The sequence below is a fragment of the Strix aluco genome, chromosome 3 (assembly GCF_031877795.1).
Source record: "Strix aluco isolate bStrAlu1 chromosome 3, bStrAlu1.hap1, whole genome shotgun sequence".
NCBI lineage: Eukaryota > Metazoa > Chordata > Aves > Strigiformes > Strigidae > Strix > Strix aluco.
In genome coordinates this window covers 47793996-47819853 of record NC_133933.1, presented here as the reverse complement: position 1 = coordinate 47819853, position 25858 = coordinate 47793996, and the positions used below count along the sequence as shown (strand labels likewise).

Sequence of the window (25858 nt, the reverse complement as noted above, 5' to 3'; positions counted from 1 at the left end):
TGATTTCAAAATACAAAAGCCCCAACAGCAGTTTTTCTCCTATAGTGTTACATCTTAGAAGTATCATCACTAGATATTAAAGTTAGCTAAAACCCAGAACTCAACAGGAAAAGAGATTTGAGACACCACATATCACTTCCTTCTGCAGACATGACTTTTTTTTTTATAGAAAATAAAAACCAAAGATTTTTATTAACTGTACTGTAGATACCTGTACAGAGTGTAAACTTTAATATTTCACCAGACACGTGAATAATTCTGGAGAAAGAGTTATCAAGCACCTTCATTTCAACAAATTTTTGATATTTACAGTAAGACATACCTGATTAAGTGTATGAATAAAATGAATTAAAAGTTATAAAAAGTTATACAAAAAAAAAATCTTTAAAATGCTTATATGCTTTGTTATTTTATGATAAATATACAATTAAAGACAAAGATGTCACACAGTTAAGACTCAGAATTTGCTCTGTTTTAAACTGTTACTGTTGTGTCCAAAGAGGGAGTGAGGAAATGGAGATGTTAGCTTACTGCTCTGATCATGACATTGTGAAATGTGCTCTGGCAGAAGCCTCACAAGCCCTGTTTTGTTCTGCTGCTGCAGGCTGGCTTGCAGGTAAGCTTCCTTCCTAACACACACTGTGGAAGCCAAACTTCACTTCCAGATGTGTACTGCTGATTGGACATAAGAATATACATTTTGATTTTCCTTCCCTGCTGCAAACTTATTGGTGATGATGAAAACATCAACTTTGCTTTTATTTTCAGCACACTTTTTTGCTGTTACTGAATATTGACACATAAATGGGGCATCACTATCTTTTTTTCTTTTAAGCACCAAGACACAGGTGACCTTCCTGGAAATCAGATTTTTAACTGCCATGGTTTCTCATGGTCTACAAAAAGGCATAGCATGGTTTGCTAAAGAAGAAAGATTGCTGGGATAGAATTCAAAGACCACTTTCAGGCTTACAGAATCAAACACAGAAATATTCTTTTAAAAGCCCTCAGGAAACAAATATGACTGTGTGTCTCTAAAACCAAACATCTCCAAATGAATCTACATCCATTCTTTGATGAACTATCAGCAATAGAGATCTATATCTAAAGTTTGTTTAGTGGAACTACTCAGGAATCCACCTCAGACAGAAGAAAAATAAATCTCTTAAAATCTAACAAAAACTTCAAATACATCCACTAAGCAGTGCCAATTATCTATAAAGAATCACATGCTGTGGGAAAGGATCACAAGAGCTAGGGTGAGAACTACCCTCACAGCACATGGATTAAGTATTTCTGTAATACAAGAGCCAAAAGTTGAGATTCAAGTTTTGGAAGTGGAAGGACTGGTAGTGGGAAGGAATGCAGTTAGGCATTAAATCTCTGATATTACTAGGTGTTCCCGCTCACATCTATTCATCCTTGGGACCCCCTGGTTGCTTCTCAGGGAGAGATATGGCCCAGTCACGTATATGAAGGGCCAAGCATGCCACTATGCAGATAACTGCTGCATACTCAGCGGTACAACCCAGTCTCAGGATTTGAGTCATGCCAGCCTCTTTACTCTGTTCAGTATTTGTTACTTTTAATTTTGCCAAGAGACACATCCTCCTAGCCCAGCACAGGTGCAACTAAGGCCTCCACATTTACCTTTAAAATAAAGGAGATAACTTTACAAGGAATGAGATGCAGTTGGACCCAACCCGGGCAGCTCTGTCTTGCTTAACTGCTACAAAGCAGTCACTGCCTGTGTGTGTGTCTGCACATGCGCATTGTGGCTTGCTGTCAGCAGCACGGAGCACTTATTTTTAGGGCCTGATTGTGTTGATAGGAGTGAATTGTTTACAGCACATTTCCAAAAGGTGTCGGCTGCTCTAAAGCTTATTTTTATGCTCAGTTTCTTTCTATACAATCCACTCCAACTGTGTTGTCAGGGCAGCGGCAAGAACGACCTCCTGGGGTAGCCAAGCAGAGGTGAGTACAACCGCCATTATTCACTGTGCAGTAGTTACGTCCTGGAAGAGAACAGAGAGGTAAAATGTTAAAGAAAAACAAAAGCTAAACTACAATAAAATCCAAAACACATACATATAGAAGAAGCACAGATTTCATGATTACACTAGAGAAACAAGCCATGATGAGATTGAATGAGTGAAACAAAACTATGCTTCGAGGAGACGAGAGTCATCATATCCCTTGTGTCAGGGATAAGATTAAAAGAAAAATCAAGATATCTGGACAGAGCAGGAGAGGCAACATGAAAAAGTTGAGCTGTTCCTGAAGTGGTCACAGACATTAGAATGAAGAGACAGTGAGTGTGGAAATACAGGAAGTGCAACATGTGGGGACAAAGTCCAAAATGCTACAGGACATCATCCCTGGGTATCACCCACTACAAAAAACATGGAGGAATGACCCATGAAAACAAAAAAAACTGGGTGGGTGGGGAGGACCACGTTAATGTTGAAGGGTAAAATGAATGAAAGAGAAGACAGTGCCCGAAGCAGTGGATCTGAGGGTAAAGACATGCACCCCAGAAAAACACTTGAAATAGACATAATGATGAGAAAGAAATGATAACAATGTTCTGAATATTATAAACGTAAGCATTTACTCAGAGCACACAATGTTGTTTTGTTTTACACTGCCTACCAAAATGGAACTGTGAGTTCACTAGTAATAACAATGTAACTAATTTCTTAATTATTACACTTATATGCATTTTCAAGCTCTGAACCAAGCTTTCAATTAAATTACGTTTTTTTACTATATATATTGAATAATTGGAAGAGAATCTATCTTAGGGTCTTTTAGGCCTAAAGTGAAAACACCACAACTCCTGTATTTCCAGCCACATTGTAATAATAAAAAAGTGAACTCTTCTCCTAACTGTGATTTGCTAAAAACAATATAACTGAAGAGTGATATTGCTCCCCAAAGAACAAATTGTTATTTCAAGGGTATCAACTTCCTCTCTTCTGAGCTTCACAAGGGGCTTTTCAATAACGTATTTGAAAAACTTAACATTCAACAGAGCAGAAAGACCAGGCCAGCCACTCTACCACCTGCTGTTTTTTGACCATTCCCTTTTTAAAAGCATTGATCTCATTAAGGACATCTGGAAGACCATGATATTCTGTAGTTTAAACTTAAAAATAATAAGGCTCTAGCCATGAATATAGCATTCAATTTAGATGATGGCAACACAGCAGCTTTTACCATGTCAGATCTTCATCTTGATCATACACTTGTCCTTTCATAAAGGACAGAACAGGCCCCTTCTTCCCTCCCTATTCTGGTTTCATATGGCAACCACAACCGCTATTACGAAAAAAAAATTAGGTGTCTTAATTTCTCAGTAAATGAAAATCTAAGCACTAACCAGTTCTTCACTAACTACCTAGATCAGTTGGCAGCCTGTCAACGGAAGCTGCTCCTAAGTTCATTTATATGCTAAGAAGTTGCACAGTTGTAAAAACTTGAGAATCATCTGGATTACCTCCTGGGCACTGAGCAAAGGCTGTAGTGATTCCATAGAGACGGGAGCGCTTGTGAGGCTGAAAGTTATCCTTTTCTATTGAATTCATGCGATCCACTGCTACAACAGCATCCCTGCCGTATGCAGAAGAGAATATACAGAAGTGAGATGAAGGTGGAAGTACAGGGGAAAACCAAACAACAAAAAGAAAGAACTCTGAAGTTGCTTCTTTTTTACAACTACATGTAAAATTCCTAGTTTTACAATTGGGAAGCAATGCCAGAAGCAAAATCTTCCAAGAACTCATCTTTCCTGGACAACTGAAATATGTCATAACCTTCATTCTCGGCAGCTAAGAAATTTAGCACGGAGCAACCTTACTAATTTTGAAAGTCCTTCCCATGCAGTACATTGTCCCTCTACAGGAATGCATCTGTTAGTAGTTTTGACACATTCTCCATATTCTACCCCTCTAACATTTTCTGTGGTATAGCTGATATTGCATAATGATTATGGGCAATGTTGTATTTCAGGTGGAGCCTGGTATCTGGAAGGAATACAGCTAGTCGTAAGCAATTTTCTTCCTAAAAATAGAAGGGCAGTCAACTGACAGACTTGTAACACACTGTTTTCTATTTATACAAGCCTGTACTAGAACAGCATTTCCTAGCTGTTAGGTTCTAGCTTGGAAATCCTTACACACATTAATAGCTCTTCCTGCTGCAACTGATGGAGTCATTTGTGTAAGAGTTTGCAGACAGCACCCACACAACCATTTACATAAAGGAAAAATATTTTAAAATGCATGGACTGGATTTTTTTCTGGAAAATACAGTAAACTAAATCTTGATCATATGTCAATGTTTTAGATCACTTGCAACAAAGAAAGTGTTATCAAGACAGTAAATTTTTTTTTTCTTATTTCTAGTTGAACATTCAGATAATATAGGCATAGAAAGCCATGAGTGATGAATTTCTACCCTCTACAATCCAGCAAATACAGCCATAAGGGAAACATGTTAGCTCCCACTCCTTTCCCAAAAATGTTCAGTGTTGAAAGTATTTTCTCAGATGACAAATCACTATGCTGAAAATGAAAAGTCAGTTAACTGGCAACGTCAATAGGTCAACTCTACAGATCCACTCCACCCTGCATCAGCTATTGCCAGGAAAGCAACAAAACAGGAATGTGTGAGAGGTCAGACATGAGAAATGCAGTATATACTTCAGTTTCTACCAGGGAGAAGAACAGATTAAAGCACTCCATAATTTCTTTAGCAGATAACATACCTTCTCCAGTCTGTGTAGTATAAATTCTTCCCATAGCTTGTAACACTAAAAGGATACTGAATTCCTTCAACAATCTTTCGTCGACCAAGCTGATTAGGGTTCATGCATTCCAGCCTCTTGGTACCTGGGTGTAGTGAAACAATTAAGCCTTTGAACCAGAGCAAGAGAGCTCTCATGAGGGATGAAGGACAAGCATAAGCATGCAAGCATGAACAGAGTAAAACTTCCTGGAAGTCTTTCAGTATGCTGCTTAGCCAAAGCCGTCCCTCACACCATGTCTCTATGTGTGCCAAAGATTGGATGGAAAAGTACTTTGGTGCTAATGCTAATCAGCATACCACCTAACTTACAGGAACACAGATGTCCAGCGCAGCCATGGCCACTGCCCACAAGTTGAGATTCCTGCTACAGATACCAGCATCCTCAGGCTGATGTGGAAACTGACAGAAGGTCTCCTCCATTCTGGAGGGATACTTCAGCCACTAACCAGTTCCACCCCCTCTGGAAGGCATTTTTACAAAGATAGTTTAGTGAGCATGTACCCAAAATGATTGCTGGGTTGGGCCATGAAGGGAAGACTGCAGGAAGAACATCTAACTTGCAGATACAAATAGGGTGTAAAAAGATCTAGCTGCAAAGCTACCACACGCCTTGGGAACACTGCTAGTGAACGTAAACACCTATAGGTTTCTCTTAAAAGTGGGTTTCAAAATTAGGGAGAAACTAAAAAAAGAGACAAGTGCGAGAACAAGAGAGGAAGAGAGAAAAAGAAAAGAAAGATAGCACAAGATGACATATTTGAAGGTTGGAGAAAGTGTCTTACAGTGAAAGAGAGAGCTCAATCTTTTTAGTATATCAAAAACTTGAAAGCTGACTTGAAGTGTAAAAGCACCTCCACAGGAGGAGATCTCTGGCAGAGTCTACAGGGAGAAAGACAGCAAGATGGAAAACAAAAACAAACACATTTAAATTACAATTAAAAGGACACTTTTTTTTTTACTGGTAAGACATTGGCACAAAACTAACAATGCATCAGTGGCAGAACCGTCTTCTCTTGATCTTTAGATCTAGTGTGAATTGCTTTTTCAAGACTTGCTTCAGTCAAATAGAAGCAGGACTGTGCCTAAGGTTACAGGTCTTAGAACAACAGTGCCAGGATGACATTCTGTAGGGCCAGATTAGATGAATCAGTGGTTTTTTTTCCTATAGTCTTAAACTCACAACTTCTTCTACAAAGGCCTAAGCACTCCCTACCTAAAGAGATAGCCACATATAAGACACACAGATACAAGCCTGTTGCATTCCTAGAAAGTTTTGTGATCAGAATTGAAATCTTTCAGCTTGCATACAGTTTCATGTGAATGCTACAGTGGCAGTTAACAACAAATAAATTGAGTGACTATTAAAGCCAAAAAGACAGCATGAAGTCTAAGATGCAGACCAAAGAACTATAAACATTAATTGGCTGTGCATAATTTCAGGACTGGACATACTTATTCCACTACTATTATGAAGAAAGATTTTAGCACCTCTTTACCTGCATCTACCCAGCACAGCATTGAGGAATAAGGATCAAATGTCAGCCCATTTGGTAACCCAAGATCATCTGTAACAAGAATTCTTCTGTTGGTGCCATCCATATATGAGGTTTCAATTTTAGGAGCTTCTCTATTCCAGTCAGTCCAGTACAAGTTTCTTAAGAGGAAGAAAAAGGCAAGAATTAAGACAGTGACTGATCTCAAAGTAACATGCACGCACCCTACATAATTTAAATAAATAAGAAGGACCACACTGCACTTTTATATAGAAGTAACAAAAGTATAGTAAAGATGTAGCAAATGTTATATTTCCATTAAAAACAAAAAGAGGAAGCACACGCATGAGAAGAGATGCTTTCCCTACATTGTTTGTTATGTGCAAGATGCCAGGCAAAAAGACCTCTATTGCAACAGTTCAGAGGACCATTCAAAATATAAGTCTACAGATATCACTGCCCATCACATCTGCTCAGGTTAAGCAGCAGGAGCATTTGGCATACATTTGTGGGATTCACTCAGAACTACATTTTTCTTTTCAGTACACCAAGTAAGCAACATACAGTGGAATCAGAGCAGTTTATGGTCGGGGAGAACCCCAGAGAGGGCCATTAATTCACTGATGCTTTATTATTAATGCCCATTTGTTAGTGGTGGTTTTTTATCTCTTGGATGCACTTTCTGTGGCTGAGAATTTACACAGCCCCTTGATGCAAGCACCTCTGTTGTTTACTTGTTAACACATACACAAAATCTCTACTAGGAGACAGAAGCCCATGCTGCTTGACCTGAACCCAGAGCCCTACTCTGTCAGTGGGGTTCCGCACAGAGCAGAGGTCTCTCCTCAGTCTGACTACACTTGTGCCTCTCCCCTCCTCTCACACCATGAGGTGCATTTGTTTTTACTTATACTGTCACTTAATGTACATCCACAGATGTTTTCAGCCCACTATTATATGACTATTATGTAGAAGTTTATTTTATGTTAAAGGAATTAGAGGAGTCAACACTATTACTTTTTTTATGTAATTTTGTATCACTCAAATTTTCATGGACACATGCATTCTTTTCTCACTACAAACTTTATTTGCAAACATCTGGAACAAGGATGCACCTTCCAAAAAAAACTCTCTCTGAGCAATATAGTACTTTTATTCATAAATTAATTCTCACCTAAGAGCATTCTAAATGCCTATTATATCAATTAAGCAAGCATTTAGTAGAGCTTCCCAACAATTTGAAACCGAAAAGAAAGCCTCTTTGATTCTGTGCTTCTGAGTATTTTGACTGAAACGTCTTTTCTCAGCAGTAGCCACACTACAGAAAGTTGCACCAGGACAACAGCAGGCAAGTTCAGACATTAATGATCAGACATGTAGTACTACCATGGACTCTGTAGCAGCTTTTAATTTTCTCTGTATTTCTTCCAATATTCAGAGAGGAAAAAATGTCAGCAGATAAGAAGTATACTTAAAGTGTGTATACGCTTCAATTTTTGCAGGCTGGAGCCATAACTTGAAAACATTTACACTTTCCTACTGACACTCTGCTAGGCTATTTCTGTGACTGCAGCTTACATGCTAGATTTTTGAAGTAAGTAATTATCTGCATCTTCAAATGGAAGCCTAATAGGACCCTCTCAGGCAACTGAATGACAGAAGCAAAAATGATGACAGAAGAGACACCATGGGAGCTTTCAAAGAAGGAACACTGTACAGGAAGAAGCACTGTCATGATGGAAATGAAAATAAAAAATTGCTTAATCTGGTATTTTAGACCAGTAATCTTGCAAAAAAAAATTTTTTTAGCTAAGGGCAACGATTGTTATCCTGCAAACAATGTACTGAAAGCAAGGTACAAATAAGTATTTGACAAACCTCTCAAAAAAATATCACAGTATTACCTAGCAGGCATTTTAGAAGTTTTATTTCCAGTCTACCACTCAGACACAGGACACGAGTAGATTGTTCCATTCCTGTTTGTTAGTTGCTTCAGGAAAAGATAGTTGTCTTATTGTCTACAGACAGCCTAAAAACATGGACTCGGAGTATATGCTCACGTTAAAGAAATAAATAAAATCAAACTTTGCATATATCTCTTGGCAACATATCCATACCCTCTCATAGGATCCGCAACAATTGCTCTGGGGTTCACCAGGCCAGTGTCAAAAAGGATGCGACGCTGGCGCCCATCCAGCCTAGCCACCTCTATTCTATCCAGTTGAGAGTCAGTCCAGAAGATGTTGCGACCTAGATGATCTACAGCTATCCCTTCAGGGCTTCCCAAGTCTGCAGGAGAACAGAGGAAAACATGCCTAGGCATTATATTTATTCCCAATACATAATGTCATCCTCATACGCATAACTCTTAGCTGAGATATTTTCTTCAGTTTTCTGGCTGTGATCCAACAAAAGCTACTTCATGTCAGCTGGAAGAGGAGCATGCATTTTGCCTTATGAAGTTTAAATACACAGAACTTTCATAAAGACATAGAATGACAAATGCTATGAGGAATGAACTCATCACACATGTAAGCTTTCCTTGGGGCTGTGGACAGAGAAAAAGAGTTGATAGAAGATAAATAAACAGCAGAGATTATCAGAATCTTATTCTACCCTCCTTAGCAGGCCAACATCTAGACTGGATTTCACAATCCTTAATATTTCCCTTTCTTTGGTACTGGCATACATGGCACCCCTCTGAAAACTGGATTTATGCTATGTTTAGCTGATGCAATACTTAAAGATAATTAAGCTCCAAAGCACTAGAGATAACAATATCAGCTAACTGATGGAATTTAGATCCTGTTCTTTGCTTTTGCAGAGCAATCCTTTCTGGAACATGTTTTAGTACTGTATGCACACAGTTTTTCTTGGACAGTTAGTTGTTCCAAAAGCAACAGGAAATAACAGATAATAACCTTACTGCTTTAGCATTAGTAATTTCTAACTCAGATGAAGGATGCAGAATAAATATATAGCACTCCAAGGTTTAAGTCAGTCACTATGAAAAACTGCTCTATACTTTTCAAGGTTCATACATCTGTGAAAAAGAGCAGGCAGGCTGTGTGGGATGCAATGAAGCCAAAGACAGGTACAAATTAATTTTAGTCCAATTTTAGTTCCAAAAGAAAAAGAAATAATTTTACATGGTTAGTCCCAAAAGAGGTGAAGTGACCCTTTATACCAGCCAGCTGTTGAAAAAAAAAAAACCCCACACTTCCAAATGCAGATCCACACATCATGTAAATACCCAAGAATGACAGAATGTGGCCATTAGCTTTCTATTAATTCTCAAGTTTATTTGCTGACAGCCATTAAATAAACAGTATGTGACAGAAATGGCCTTTCTGGAGAAAAGGCATTTGGTCCAGAACATTGGGTAGAGCTGTTTAAATTTGGTACTGTAACTTTGCTATGAATAATAGTTGCACAATAGCCTAAACAGTCTCTGCTCTCTCCCATAGGTGGATTACACTTATCACACTTAACCTGAACACATGACATTTTGGATGTATATTCATTGCTGAAGAGGCAGAAAAGAACAAAGAAGATGTATCTCACTGCTTCTGACTCACAGCTCATACACATGGGTGGCCCAAGAAAGTAAATGTGAATCAGTTATCTCCTTACTCCTCCTAAGGGCACTTGGGCATACTTTAACTTAGTTACACTGACTTCACATTACTATTTGTATTTCTGTGGAGCTAAATCTGTCATCTGCAAGAAACCACCTCACATACCTCAGACATTCAAATGTTCTTACTCCTTTTCTTACTAATGGCAGAAGGTGCCGAGAGTGGCCTCTTTTTGAGGTCATGGTGATGACAATCCCCAGTCTCTGGGATCAGAAGATCACTGACTAAATGGTGGTGGAGGAGCTCCCAGCCTCTTTCAGGAAACAGAAGAAGGTAGCAGGCAAAAGATCTGCTGCCACTGATTCCCAGGAGCCCCTGTTCCCCGACTAGTTTCCTTGCTTTGGTTTTCTTCCTTCAGCTATACACCAGGAGATTCAAAGAGTCTAAAGTAAATGTCTTTCTGTCTGGTTGACAACGAGCCAGAAAAAACTATCCCCCCTGGAGGGGTAAGAGAATGTATAGGCTTCATGTATCACACATCTTTCAAGAGGCAGAAATGTGTTCCTGCTATATTGTCATCAGGCCTGATAGTCACAGGCTCTGTCCCTGCAGACAGGCTTGTGCAGACATGTATGGCTGATAGGACTTAAGCACCTACAACAAAGAGGAAAGCTCCTTCCCGACCTCCCTCCACAGCAGCAGAGCTCAGAAAGCCTCCACAGGCTATACAGCTGCCAGGATAGATGAGAACTGGATGTGGCTCCACAATAAAACATGTTTCTGCAAAGCAATGCAACTTGGATCACAAGAGCTTTAACAAACAAAAAAGTAGTGCATTCCACAAAAATACATGTGAACTGAAGAAAGCAGCTGCAGCCCACAGGAGGAAAAAGGCAAAGATCAAAACAAAACAAAGAATTCTCATGAGTCTTCTAAAAGGGAGGCATTTTCCTGTTTCCTGAAATGTTAAAGTTTCAGTTTGGTCAGCATAGAAGGCATCCATTCAAATACCAAATATTCAACCTTATTTTGTTCTGATTCCTTATTGAAGAGCCCATTAACATACAGAAAGTAAGTGCAACATCACTCAACATCTCTTCAGGAATGGCATTCACTTCCTATGCAAACAACAGAACAACAGAAATCATGAGATGTCTTTACACATACAATGTTTGTGTAGCAGATAAAAAACATGAGGTTCCCATGTAGCACTGAAGCATCTTGAATTACCTAAAGTAAACAATTTAGTTGGAAGTCTTCACAAATATTTTTTAAATATTTTATACACTGCAAGATTTTTCATGCATGCACACACACTCTCATTAGACTAATTCATATCCATGTAAAATTTTTAGCAATAGTAATTTCCCTCACTTTACAAAGTGCAGAATTTGAGAAAATACTTTAATAGTGGAAATCAGAAATCCTTTCCCCACAGAATTTGTAGTTGTACAGGTACACGCTTGCACTAAAGGTTAGAGTCCCTTTCAGATTAAATATGCTGGCATGAAAAAGAAGTCTTACAAATATCTCAGCCATAAAGCTGTACAGAAATATGAAGCTTCATAATTGCTGAAATAGTATGGGATGGCCTTAAGCTCTCCCTTCTCCCTTCCCAGGACAATGGTAGGATCCCAGCTGTCCCCATCTCTGTGCTGCCCCTAAGAGCCTAATGGAGTCCCAGCAGACTGGCTATTCAGAAACACAAACTCCAGACAGAGGTACTCAAAACATCCACAGAAAACTGAGCAAATTTATTGTAGAGTTTTAAAACCGGTTGATCATTTTACTAAAATAATTTCCTAATTTTTTGTTACAATAACTGCAAAGGATCTAAAGCAAGGGTGACCTGCTTCAGTATTTTGGCATCATAGGTGAGGATACTAGTATTCAAAAAGTGCCTCCAGCTATTTTTGTTGGGTTTTTTTAATGCCTTCCCATTCACTTTGTTCTCCAAACCTGTCCTTCCCCTTAACCCTTTCCATTTAAAAAAGGTTTTCATAGTTAAGATGCATGGGCTTACACTTACCCTTCTAATGAAAGTGAACGTGGACTGCAATGAGCAGCAGTCTTGCGGGAGAGAGTATAAGAACAGGACATAAACTGTATGTAACCCCACAATACCCTATAGTCCAATTCTCAAAATTCTTGAGCAACTCCAAGGGCAAAAACCAAACAAGGTGGCTTGACTCACTTTTATTTTTACAACTTGAGTGGGAGGCATGGAAAGTCACAGCTGAAACAGTTTCTAACCACCTTTCAGCTGTTTGATCCCCAAGCCCAGGAGCTGAGAGCAGGGGTTCTCCTCTCCAACCTCTCTGCTCACCAGTCCTTTCTCAGCAGAGTGGGCAGCTGACAGGCAGAGAACAGGAGAGAAAAGGACTACACATAACCAAATCTCATCTAGCCAGTGGATTACCTACCTTGCTTGTCAGAATTAAAATCAAAGACACCCACAGATGATATTCCATGTGAACACAGAAGTGCAACTCTTCAGTCAGCTTTAGTTTTGATTGTGTTCAATACCCATTCAACAGCAAACTGACAATCCATCATCCCCTTTCCAGATCATAAATATATTGAACAACGATGGGTCTACCCCAGCACACGGCCTAGCTTTTAATGATAACTTTCCTGCTTCACATATTTGCATCTTGTAGCCACTGCATCATTGCAAGCATGAATAACATCTATCTACAGTAGTCTGAGCTTAGCCTACCTGTATGTTCCATTCTTCATGGCCAGGGACATGGGACCTTTTCAGAAAGGGTTCTGGACCACCCTTTCTGATCACAAGACATGCCTATAAAAGAGGTGGGCTACACAAAGGCTGCCAGGCTGGGCACAACACAGCACAGCCAGTCCTCAACACAGGAAAGTGAGGTTTTGAGGGTGCTTTAAAAATCTGGGATGTCATGACCTGGGGATTTGCCCTGAGAGTACTAGGGGTGTTGCCCCACTATAGTGGCAGCCCTAAGGATGCCACCACAGGTAGAGAGCAGTAAAGACCTCAAGCTTACCTCAAGATTCCTCCCCAGAATGACAAAGCATCCAAAGGAAGGGTTTTTTTGTTTTGTTAAACACAGCAAGACTATAATCACAGCCTAGGACTGTAATTTGGTACAGAAATCCTCTAAACATTCCTGTGAGGAGCTGAGACACTGTCCAAAGCCCAGACTGCAAGGCTCTGAATGCTGTACCTTGGGATATGCTTTAAAACCACCACAGCAACTTGATTCATCTTTCAAACCCCTCAGCCTTCAGTTAAAACATCCCCAGTGATTTTCACAAGACACTCAATGGTTAGACAGGTACAGTACCCTGCAACTGCAAATAAGGACAGAAATATCTCACTGACATGCTGCTCCCACTTCTGGCCTCAAACTTAGTGTATCTAAAGAGAACCAACTTCTTGCCTATCTTGGTAGCAGAAAGGCAGTGAAGGGCTATTGCATAGGGAACAGATCTTTTTAATTTTATGTCATCCAGACTTTTTGGTTACTGTTTATCCAAATAACACCAACTTCTAATGCTACAGCTCAGGCAACACCTGGGGAGTATATATTACTAAATTCAAGTCTCTAATGCCATTCCTAGGGAGTAGCAACAAGAATTTTGTGCTGTTACCTGTTTTGATGATGGTTGTTGGCTCCCCACCATGCAGGCTAGCCCTGCTGATCGAAGGGCCACTGATGTCTGTCCAATAAACCATCTTGTCCGTGCAATCATAGGCAACTCCAATAACAACTTTGTCCTGTTGGTCAACAAGCAAGTTACATCAGCCTCTACTAAACAACAATTATTTGCCAGCAGCACTAGCTTATGGATCTAAGTCTCAAGCCTGAAAAAAAAAATTCTTGAGAAAGGGTGGGAGATGGGGAGGACAGGTACAGAAAACAATTGGGTAACAGTCATTGTACAACAGCTTAGAAAAATACTTTCAATTATAAGTCACTTGTAACTAGCAGACACCATTTACAATTATCTTATTTCAAAGAAGCATTGTGGGTACTAGCACTGAACAGTTGGTCTGACTTCTACAACTTCATCTGCATATCCATTTAAAGAAACTTCATGTTATTTTACTCTGTTATTCCTCATCTGCTTTTTCCTCTCATTCTTTCCCTTCAAGGGGGAATATGACTCCTATCAAATCTGACTCGTGTTCTGTATATTCATCAACCATGCATTATGGCTGCATTTCAGCAGTGCTACCTACATAGCATCATTTGAATCAAAGTTCCAGCAAAGTACATTTTTAAAAGAAAAAACAGCTTAAAAAAACCTCCATAAATCATTCTGCTGGAAAGAATATGCTCAGGGTCAAGGAACATATATATACAATTTTCCAGGCAGAAGAAGATAGGACTAGAGTTTGAGTTTAAAGTTGAAACTCCTTCCTCCCAGGCAAATGAATGAGACTTTCAGGATAAAACAGTAATTTCACATGGATTCCCAAATCTATCACCTTTGCTGCTTTTGTAACTTGCAACTTCTTAAAAATCTGGTCCAAAATCATGCATTAAGACAGATGCACTTATACATCAGCATACATTAATGCTGTAGGTCACAAACCAATCTGAACGCCTCTATGCTACTAAACACTGTCACTTTGCAAATATACAACACCACAACAACACAAACAGAGACAACACTGTTAGCAGAGACTGAAAGTTTTATTTGAATTGAAAGTTTTAAGGAAGAGTTGCATCTTATCTCTTGGAAGCTCTTTCCTGAAGATACTTCTAATTAATTCATTTAAGCTAGATCAAGTAAATAATTAGACTAGCTGACAAGGATTCAGAATCATATCTCTATCAGACTAACTACCCCATTTTGCACACAGTATTTTACTTTATTTTTACATTTTTGCAGCGGCACTTCAGACAAGAGACAAAAGCTTCGTTTTGCCCTTACATCACAGCACAGTTTGTGGCACTATTTACTGAACTGAATCTGTGTAATTTAGTCAGTATTTAGTCTACTAAATATTCACAGTAATGTAAAAGAGAGCTCAGCATGTTACCTGGTATTGCCATCTATTACAAATACTGTAACACTGGAATGAAAACAGAAATCCCAGGCCTTGAGCAAAACAAAGGAATGTGATGAAACTGGAAGTGAGAGGAGTTGGTGTGTGTCACAGGTGATGGAAAAGATAGGTTCTCAGCATTAGGGATTCATTTTCAAGGGAAAAAGATTCTCAAGACAGTAGCAAGAAGTGTGAGAAAAAGATTTACCACCCACTGAGCCAGCACATGGAGAAAGAAGCAAAAAAGAGGAAAACAAATAATCTATATATATATCTGTAGCCAAGAAGTGCAGAGAATTGACTGAAAACAGGAAGAGATTAAGACTTAAGAAAAAAAATTGAGGGAGTAAGAGAGGAAAAAAGGGCCTCTCCACATGCTGCTCTTGTAGGTTTTGTAGACTTTTATACCAGAGTCAGAAAGCCGATGGAAATTTGAGTGTCAGAGAGTTTATATGATGAGCTGTTGGAGGCATGTGAGATCGCACATATTAGATTTTTGTCTTATGAGTTATTCTTTAATGGCAAATCATTTTTTCTATAGCCCAGTTTCAGGCTTTTTGACTAATTGGGTCAGGCATTTTCAGTGACAAAGTGATGGGATACTGAAACTTTAATCAAGAGAAAAAATTGAGTTTGGAACTTATCAAATTAAGTAGACAAACACCCTCATGAAGTCTTCTAAAATACATGGACTTAGTATAGTTGGCTACTTACTGGAATATGCAAGAGTGCTTTTGCACCATTTTTCTTCATATTGTTTCCCTCTAGTGGAACATGTTCAATTTTACCACTTTGAGCAAAGAGCAAATGCGTTCCTGGTGGCAGAGGTACTGTATCTGGTCGAACAGAGGGCCCAATAACAACAGGAGGAGCAGCTGTGCTCAGACCTTGTTAACAGAGAAGGAAACAGATGGGGAAAACATTAGCTCGTACACCATAACAAGGCTCCTTGTTATTTGCAGAGACACAATTACAGTCAGACTTCTTAGAAGGAAACAGCCGTGTAAGCAGACACTAGTAACTGTAATCACATGCAGAAAGCTTCTGAATTTTTCCCCTTGGCTGACAGAGAAGGAGCAATTGACATAATAGGTCTTTTCATGTTCAGCTCTGTAATTGCTCTTTCCTTCAAATGTTTAGAAAAACCTATCTTATTTTGCAGCTGAAGTGAGGAAGATGTAGGAAGGAACATCCTTCATTTCCTGAGGCAAGTCAGTTACCACACATTCAGATTTGCCACAGCTCCCAGAGGCCCTTCAGTTTCAAGGCACGGAAGAAGTTAGAAAACCATCTTCTTATTCAGAGGCTCACCACAGTTGCCCAGATGCCCTGACTAAAGGAAAAGTGTATGCTGGAGTTACAGAAGGGCTGCAGCATGAGGCATATCGTCACTGGGACAGCAAAGATCTGCATTGCTCCAAGTCAGTGCTATATGTCATAGGCATGACTAAGCCCCACATTTGGGAGACAGTGCACTTGGATGGAGAGACACCCACAAGAAACAAGTGCTTCAGCCACTTACATGGTGGTTGAACTCCTGGGCCGCTCCTGGTGCCATCAATCTCATTTCCATCCCTATCCACACACCAACAATATCCAGTGCTAGAATGGCACTGAGTGGGTAGGTAATTCCCATGCTCATCACACTGAGGAATAAAGTGACCAATTCTTATCTCCCTTGGGAAGAAAGCGCCTCCACTTCCAAGAGCTACTTCTCGTTCATGCTGGCACTTGGTCTTTTCCACTTCTGTGAAAAACAAACAAACAAACAAAACCCAGGCCGGTGAATATTTCTGTTTTAACTAATAACTATGTTCCATTAACAGTTAATGTCTGCTGACCACTTACAAGGCAAGTATTCTTACCGCTGGAGAACCATGGCCCTGTTACAAACCTTGAAGACATATGCCTTCAGTGCACCTTCAGGAACAGTCTGTCCTATATGTGTGACACATTTGCCTTAAACTTACATCATTTTATCTTTTGCTGTCTAGTTTAAAACAGAACAAACAGCCCCCCTGCAGCTTCTTACAATGAAAGGTCACAAACAGAAGCTGGAAAAGGCAGTCTTTCTCCTTGAGGCACATTAGCAAGAACATTCTGTCCCATTCCAACATGATGTCTACTCATTTGGCAATTATCCATGGGTGTTCAAATGTGATAATTAGCCAGGCCATACAGTGGATACAAGTTTTTTTGTAATGCTAAAAGTCAAGTTTCCCTTCAGAGCCACATGAGAAAACCACAACATGAGGCAGATGCTGAGCTCTCTACAGAACCTGGGAAGTGAAACAACTCATTGCTTTGATGTATATCAGGTTTTTAGAATTCAGTTATCAAGTTTGAGCACTCATTTGATACTTTTGGACCTCAGAAAGAAATTGCAGGGACAGATTGTCCAGTCCCTGGTAAAGAGCATAAGTAAGGCTATACTGGAAACAGGTATACTGCTATGTACGCAGAGAAACATATGATGCACAATGGCTACACCACATGCATATGTATTACTGTATAGATTACAGAGGAAAGACCAACTTTCCAGATTACCAGGAGATTCAGGGATTCAGTTCTTCTGGTTTCAATTTTACAAAACAGTGTGGACTAAAATATACATCTTCTTCTGGTGTTAGCTGTCATGCAATAAGGAACGTCATCTGGATCAATATATCCTTCTAGATTCCAAACATAATGAAGTTAAAAGAATACAATAAAAATAATTTTCTTCCTTCTCTAGACAAAGATATCTGGCTTAGTTTTACTTTATACTTGAGACCCCTGAAGGGTTCTGTACATTGGGAGAGAAAGAGCTCTAATTATGGGGGATTATCTTTTTCCTGTCAACGATTTCTACAGACAGTTAGAAATACTTACCACAAACTGCCTGCTGAAGAGGCTTCAACATTACACTTCTATTTATTTGTTCCTTGTTTTTACATTGCTTGGTGGACAGCATTAGCTATGTGCGGCTCAGACTAGACCCAGCCCAGCTGAGCAAAAAGCTGATCTCGTGCACCCATAGACTAGTGTGGTGTAAATCATACAGATACAAAAATGAAGGACAAGTTTTTATTATTATTTAAACTAGTTATGCAAGCAAAAGCTTTGGACCAGTTTCACACACCTGGACCTAATTAGAGAAATACAAATGTCTGGAGAACAGCTTACTCTAAACAACTGAAATATTTGGCATCAGTTTTAATGTGGGTGGTGGAGAACCTTGAATCAACCTACAAAACCAAACCCTGAAGGAAAGCCTTCATTATCTATCTCAAATTTTGTTTGCATGTATTCAACGAAATATGCAGGTGAAAGAAGTTTTGATTCCAGTAAGCAGATAGTTTTGCCACACTTATTTTTTTAAGCTCTAATTATATGCACTGCTCAGGAGAGAAAGCAGGGGGAATACAGAGTATTGGTAAACTGACCCACGCTGCTTTTGTTCATTGCAGAACCAAATCTTCATTGCATGCATGTCATCTTTGAGAGACACTATTAGCTCCTCCTTGGTGGGATATAAAAACAAAATGTAGAAGCTGGTCGTTCTTCCTTCCCATCTGAAACTCCCAGAATTAGAGAATATCCAATAGCTTACAATTTTTTTAATCAATAGGCTAGATCAATGTTATGACAATGAGCTAGCAAATATGAATTATACAAAAGAGTGTGTATATACTCCAGACAGGACCCACCTGTTATGCATAAAATATTAGTATTATTGGTAACTTGAAATACCAATGTCTGCTCTAATTTCAAGACAATATTCACCTTTATATCTGCAAATTTTATACAGGAATACTGCTGGCATTTTTGAAGAGTACTTCTATTGCAATTATCAAGACCAATCTCACAAATGGCCTGTTTATGCAATTAACCCCACTAAAGTCAAGAGACTAGTCAAACAAGTTAATTTCCAAAATTAGTACTCAGTTTCTAGAAGGCAGTCAGCATGATTTGTTCTTTCTAAAAAATCCCATCAACACTGATTTTTCAGTTGTATAAAAAGGTGTCAAATACCTTATTGCCACTCACTTTTAGGAATCAGAGAATGGTTTGGGTTGGAAGGGACCTTAAAGATCATCTAGTTCCAACCCCCCCGCCATGGGCAGGGGCATCTTCCACTAGACCAGGTTGCTCAAAGCCCCGTCCAGCCTGGCCTTGAACACTTCCAGGGAGGGGGCAGCCACAGCTTCTCTGGGCAACCTGTTCCAGGGTCTCACCACCCCCACAGTCAAGAATTTCTTCCCTTATATCTAATTCAAATCTAACCTCTATCAGTTGAAAACTGTTACCGCTTGTCCTATCACTATACTCGCTGAGAAAGAGTCCCTCCCCACCTTTTCTGTAGGCTCCCTTTAGGTACTGGAAGGCTGCTGTAAGGTCTCCCTGGAGCCTTCTCTTCTCCAGGCTGAACAATGCCAATTCTCTGAGCCTGTCCTCATAAGGCAGGTGCTCCAGCCCCCCAGTAATCTTCATGGCCTCCTCTGGAGCTGCTCGAGCAGGTCCATGTCCTTCTTATACTGGGGGCCCCAGAGCTGGACACAGTACTCCAGGTGGGGTTTCACAAGAGTGGAGTAGAGGGGGAGAATCCCCTCCCTCAACCTGCTGGCCACACTTCTCTTGATGCAGACCAGGATACCATTGGCTTTCTGGGCTGCAAACACACATTGCCAGGTCATGTTGAGCTTCTTGTCTACCAACACCCCCAAGTCCTTCTCACCAGGGCTGCTCTCAATCCAGCCTGTATTTGTGCATGGGATTGCCCCAACCCATGTGCAGGACCTTTCACTTGGGCTTGTTGAACTTCATGAGGTTTGCACGGCCCCACCTCTCAAGCCTGCCCAGGTCCCTCTGGATGGCATCCCTTCCCTCCAGTGTGTTGACCACACCACACAGCTTGGTGTTGTTGGCAAACTTGCTGAGGGTGCACTCCATCCCACTGTCTGTGTCACCAACAAAGATGTTAAACAGTGCCAGTCCCAATATCAACCCCTGAGGAACGCCACTTGTCACCGCTCTCCACTTGGACATTGAGCCTTTGACTGCAACTTTTTGAGTGTGACCATCCAGCCAATTCCTTATCCACTGAGTGGTCCATCTGTCAAATCCATGTCTCTCCAATTTAGAGACGTCATGCAGGACAGCGTCAAATACTTTGCACAAGTACCGGTATGTAACTGTGCACAAGTCCAGGAATAACTATACACTTCTTCTGTGCTCCTTAAAGTCTCTTATGTTTGTGATAAACTTTTTTAACAGTATCAAGTGCCATAAGTAATCTATGTTAAAGAAACATTCTGAAAAAAAAATAAAACCAGTGTTACCATGTTCATCCATGCTGACTCAATCATTTTAACCTGTCTTTCAACATTGAACTCATTTCAACTCATTAACACGAATTTAGACAATATTAAAATTTATAAACCAAAACAAGTCCCTAAACTAGTTATGACAGTCCAAACCAGGAGCTTGGAATCCATACTGTATTTTTTCTCTCCTTATCTCTGAGTCATGAGCAAGATTACTATGTTTACAGTTTAGAGACACCTAAAAAAAGTGCCAAATCCCAGTCCAGTGTTGCAGCCTATGCAGCAATGAAGGCACAATAATCTTAGATACAGATGACAGCTGGTTGGGATAGTCTGCTTTTCAGAGGTTCTTACCATTCTTGAAACCCACATTTGAAAGCCAAGCCAAACGATCATATCAATTATGAGAAAAGTGGTATATGCTAGGGTTAGTTCATACTGCCAGGGATGAAAAAACAGTAAGAGCAAGACCTGGGTAATCTTCAGTGATGCAGGAAAGGGGGTGTCAACAGCCCATTATTAACAGCAGGACCAAGTTTCAATATTTTTCAGTACCTATGTTTAAAGATTACTGATTAGCATTTGTTATAAAATTGAATAAAAATCCTTTCTCACTGCTTTTTGATGCAGTTGTTGCTTGGCTGATGAAGGGAACACACTGACCTACAGAATCACAGAATCATCTAGGCTGGAAAGGACCTTGAAGATGATCTAGTCCAACCGTTATCCTAGCACTGACAGTTCCCAACTACATCATATCCCTCAGCGCTATGTCAACCCACCTCTTAAACGCCTCCAGGGATGGGGACTCCACCACCTCCCTGGGCAGCCCATTCCAACGCCTAACAACCCATTCTGTAAAGAAATACTTCCTAATATCTAGTCTAAACCTTCCCTGGCCTAATAGATTTGCATTTCCCTATGGCACTCTACTTATGACCACAGGACAGTATCATTTTCAAAACAAAGCACCATACTGTGGGCTACCTTAATTTGATAAATTATTAAAAACTGAAAAAAAATCGCCTGAGTCAGTGGACAAATGTCATGAAGTAGTGGTATTTGTAGTAAGTTCCCATATTACCTTAGTCTTGGTTTTAAATTTCCTTGTTAAGAAATTTAACCTCTTCATTAGGATTCCAGAGGAAAATATACAACCATAAGTTGCATCATTTGTGGAAGAGAAACAGGCCATAAAACAAGAGAAGGACAGGACCTCACCACTAGGTAAACTGAGCTCAATGAAGTCAACAAGTAGATTCACACAGTCAAACGGAAAGTTACACTTCTTGGAATACACTGTGTAGACCAGCCTCTAAAGATAGACTCATCTTGGAAACCACAACCAGGAAAAAAAGCTATCAGCAGATCTCAGCAAATAACTGCAAGAAGATAAGCTGCCAGCACACAGCTCAGTGCTGTAGGGATTGTGAGGGGGTATAAATAAGAATTCAGCATATACCCAGGGAACACTGCACAGGTATAGAGAAGCAGTGTGGGACTGGGGAGATGATTCATGGAATACTGGGTCCAGCTCTGATAACCACAGTTCAAAAGGACTGTGAAAAATTGAACCAGTGTACAGAAAAGGGCTCCTAAGAGAGAAGCTGTAGTGCAGAACAGAGATGAAAGGCCTGATGAAGTTATGTTCCATAGACCACAGTACACACAAGTTACTTAAAACTCAAGCTAAATGCATATCCTTCCTCAGAAAAATAAAATTTGTATTTAATGTCTTAAACATATTTTTTTCAGTTGTTTCATAAACTACTGGTGGCAAACTGGAATTTAAAAGCCACTGAAATATGTCATGAAACTTGAAAAAATGAAATGGAAATAACATGGATATGCAAAGTGGGCCAGATGAAAAACATACATGTACACATTTCCCACATAACCGAAGAAACAGACAGAATGGGAAAAAAAAACACCTCAAAAGCCATATACAAACATTCAAAGTCTTTTTTGGTCATAAAGGAAAGCTCTTGCAGCAGCACTGCAGAAAATGATTTATGGACTTTTCCAAAAAAAAAAGATGAAGGCTGAGAAAACAGATTGAGATACAGAGATGTATAGGACTTCTTCCCTTCCATTTTGCCAGGGGATTACAGTGTGATACACTAAACCAAATTCATTTAGTTCTGCAACAGCATTCCAAAATTTTTAAAGATCTGATATCACTATTCCAACAGGGTTTCATTCACAAAGTGAAGCCAGAAGTGATTTAAAACTGTGTCCAGAATCATGTGGAATCAAAGAGTACTGTTTAATTTTTTATGTGGATCACTTTATTCCTGACATATCACAAGAGGTTATACTGACATTTTTAATTGCTGTTCTCAGACATTGCCAAAAAAAGAAGAGGAAAAAACCCAAAACAAAATAACACACTTCCCTTTGTCCCTTGATTTTCCTTTGTAATCCTTCACTTACAGTGTTGTCCTGGTAAGTGTATTTCTCCTGTGAAAGGGATTGCACACAGAGGACCAGCGAATGGCTCTTAACAGTCAGATCTCTAGTTCCAAGAATCTAGATTTGTTTCTGTTTAGTAAACAGTGTCTGGGGTCTGCAGGGGTAGAAACACTCAGACATCTGGTTTTTGAAATGGAAAAATGAAGCGTGAGGAAATAATGAAGTACAGACTTCCTTAATAGCTGTGAGCAGTGGGACATTCCAGCATCATTAACTCTTTCATTAACCTGCTGGTTCACTCCTACAGACGTTCTCTTGTGTGTGACTCAAATCCATTTTACTTGTTAGTCTACTTGTTTCAAGAGTTGCCATTCAGCAGTTGTAAGATTCGACGGTAGGTTTCATATAATAATAGAGACACCAAACAAGCAAGCAATTGTATACGTGGATCGGAAATGGGTACAGCAAAGAGAACTGAGTATTCGGATGAATTAAACTTTCCTGGTCATTAATAGCACTGAAAAACTTCAGTGACTTGACTGAGGCTAATTAGATCAAAACTTTAGTGGGCGAAAAGGGGAAGAAAGGGTCTCTAATTACAGCTGAATACAATACAGCCTCATCTGGAATCTCAATTCTGAAGCAACTTACTTTACAAATTGGGTGGTAAAGTAAACTAAGCTGCTTTTTGCTAGGCTTCAGAAAGTATATTTTGATTCTATCTCCTGGCAATGATTAACTGTTGGATATATCCATTTTAAGAGTACTAAAGCTTTAGCAGCAGATGACTTCCCAAGGGCAGCTATTGTTCTGTTGACTCTCTGAGAAGGGAGGAGTAGCTAAATTTGTTGTAAACACTGCCATTGCTGCAGACTAGCAGAGCAATACAGATACTCTGTACTTCAGTCGGGATTCGGCAAAAGTGAGACATCTTATCTACACAGATTTGTTCTGCTCAGAACATTTCATGGCAGAGCCAATTGATACAAGCGTTTCTAAAGCATGTCTTCTACTGGTAGTACTAAACAGTATAAAAAAAAATGAAAATCAGAAAGGCATATATGAAGACTAATAAAACCTGGCAGATCCCCATCCACTAAAACAGTAGATAAAACAAAACTTGCCAAAAATATTTTGTTACTACCATTAAAGCTGTGACACACAAAGATACCCATTCAAGATAGAATTGTGTTCAGTACGGAAAGTCAAGAAGTGTACAGGATAAGCAGCAAAAAATGACATAAAGATACTACAAAATAGTACACTGTGCTTAGCAGTTTAGTAGACACACTAACCACTGCATGTGAGAAGGTGTTGTTCTTAACAAAAAAACCCCACTGAAGTATGCTATTATATATACTCAGAAGAAATTAATTGTGTCCTGGTAATAAAGTTAAAGTTAATTGGGTGAATTCAAGTATCAGTCTACCAAACCACCTGTTTCTGCTACAAAGAGGATGTGCCAGACATAAAAGCAGTATTTCTGCCTCTATAATTCTGCCTTGAAGAACTGGAAGCTTTAAGGTCTGGTTTTGCTTCAAGTTATTCACATCAAGGTTCCCCTCTAGGAAGAATAATTCTGGTTTTACCAGCTGGTTGGTTAGCTAAGTATTTTGACACACGCCAGAAACACTAGGTAGTTCTTCATTCATCTGCTATTAAAATGAAAATACACATGGGCATTCACGCATGAAAAGTTAGTTAAAAATAATATTGAAAGACTGACAAAGTGGCAAAAGCTAGAGCTTCAGAATTAAACACTGCAAAACCTCCTACAATATACCTATGATAGAAAAGTCTACAAGCACTTTGTAGTGCTTGGTTTGACGTAACGCATGTTGTTGAACACATGAGGAAAAGTCATGTAAATATGACCTAAAACCAGAAACAGCCTTGTGATTTTTTTTATGCCTTTCCTACAAAAGATCCTTTGCCTTTTTGTTTTAAGACATGAGTATCCAATTGTGAAAAAAAAAGTCAGAAATTCAGACTTAGGGAATATAGTGGCAGAATGCATCAGGTAGTGGTATTGTGCCATGCAGACAAGCACTTTTAAGCCAGCACACCCACCATTAAAAAAAAAAAAACCACGCAATTTTGAATCATCAAATACTTTGGACCTCATTAAGGCAGACCACAGTGCAGATCTGAATTATAAAGAGAGCCTTCCTCCTCAGTCATACTGCTCCTTGCTTTCTTTCCCTTTCTTAATATTGGCTGCACAGTTTGAGTTTCAGTCTGTTGAGAGGTGCAGGGTCATTTGCCCAACAGCAAGAATCTTAGAAGCAGGAAAACTGGGTTTGAATATACTCAGAAATTAGGCTCTATTTCCTGGATGAAAGTGTTCACTGTTCTGCAAAACCTGAGTGCTGTCCCATAGGTTTGCCATGCTTTTGAAGTAAAGTAACAGTGCTACTTTATGTTTCAGTGTTCCTTACTTTCTTTTTTTAAGCATACCTTCAAGATCAGGAGTTTTATCTTTCAAGGCCCAAAATACAATGCAAGAACAGAAGTGTGGGAGGTTAAAGAACTTTCTGCTAAATAGAGAACAAGCTGGGTAAATACAGAAACAACTAAGTGCTAGTTCAAAACTGGAATTAGTCTTTCTGGACTCTTGCTGGCTATACATGACATGTAGGCATCTAGATCCCACTGCAGACAACAGTACAGATACTTTGGTCTCATCCTTCACTTTTATCCTGTAATTGTTGCATTTCATCTACATTGCCAACAGTTCCATACGTTTTATGATAAGTGACTATTGTGTATGCAAACCAAATCAATCTGTGGTCAAACCTTTACATAAGGCAACTTCAAAAGACAGTATCAGCTTGGGGCTGAGAACTGCTGAGGATAGAACAAACAAAACATAAAATGGGACACTGAACAGGATATCACGGAAAAGTGATAACAGTCAAGATACAGATTTTGACACAAGCTTGGTGAAGTTCAAAATTTGAAAGACTTAAGGCCCCAATAAGACAACATGCAATTTGTTCCAGAGAGGAACCAAATTAACATATATCCTCCAATTCCCAAATTATATTTCTAGTCCAACTTTCAAGAACTATAAAATTTTACCTCCTAACACACACCGGAAACCATCTCCACGATAACCTGCCTTACACTGGCAGCTGAAGGACCCAGGAGTGTTGTAGCAGAAAGCATCTGGATGACAGCGGCCCTGCTGACATTCATCTACATCTGTAAAAGAAAAGATCAATCTCA

General features: G+C 39.5%; 1 protein-coding gene across 1 annotated transcript in view; it reads right to left on the bottom strand.

Moving 5' to 3' along the window:
* Window positions 1-253: 253 nt before the first annotated feature.
* NID1 (nidogen 1) overlaps window positions 254-25858 on the bottom strand; it is a 49309-nt gene continuing 23704 nt past the window's right edge. Inside the window, exons 12-20 of the mRNA XM_074818433.1 lie at window positions 25712-25834; window positions 16435-16659; window positions 15627-15799; window positions 13508-13634; window positions 8420-8591; window positions 6306-6463; window positions 4769-4892; window positions 3500-3612; window positions 254-2015 (exon numbers count right to left, since the gene is read on the bottom strand). Of these exons, the coding sequence (XP_074674534.1) occupies window positions 1894-2015; window positions 3500-3612; window positions 4769-4892; window positions 6306-6463; window positions 8420-8591; window positions 13508-13634; window positions 15627-15799; window positions 16435-16659; window positions 25712-25834 (1337 nt within the window). The 3' untranslated portion in view covers window positions 254-1893. The remainder of the gene's footprint in view (window positions 2016-3499; window positions 3613-4768; window positions 4893-6305; window positions 6464-8419; window positions 8592-13507; window positions 13635-15626; window positions 15800-16434; window positions 16660-25711; window positions 25835-25858) is intronic.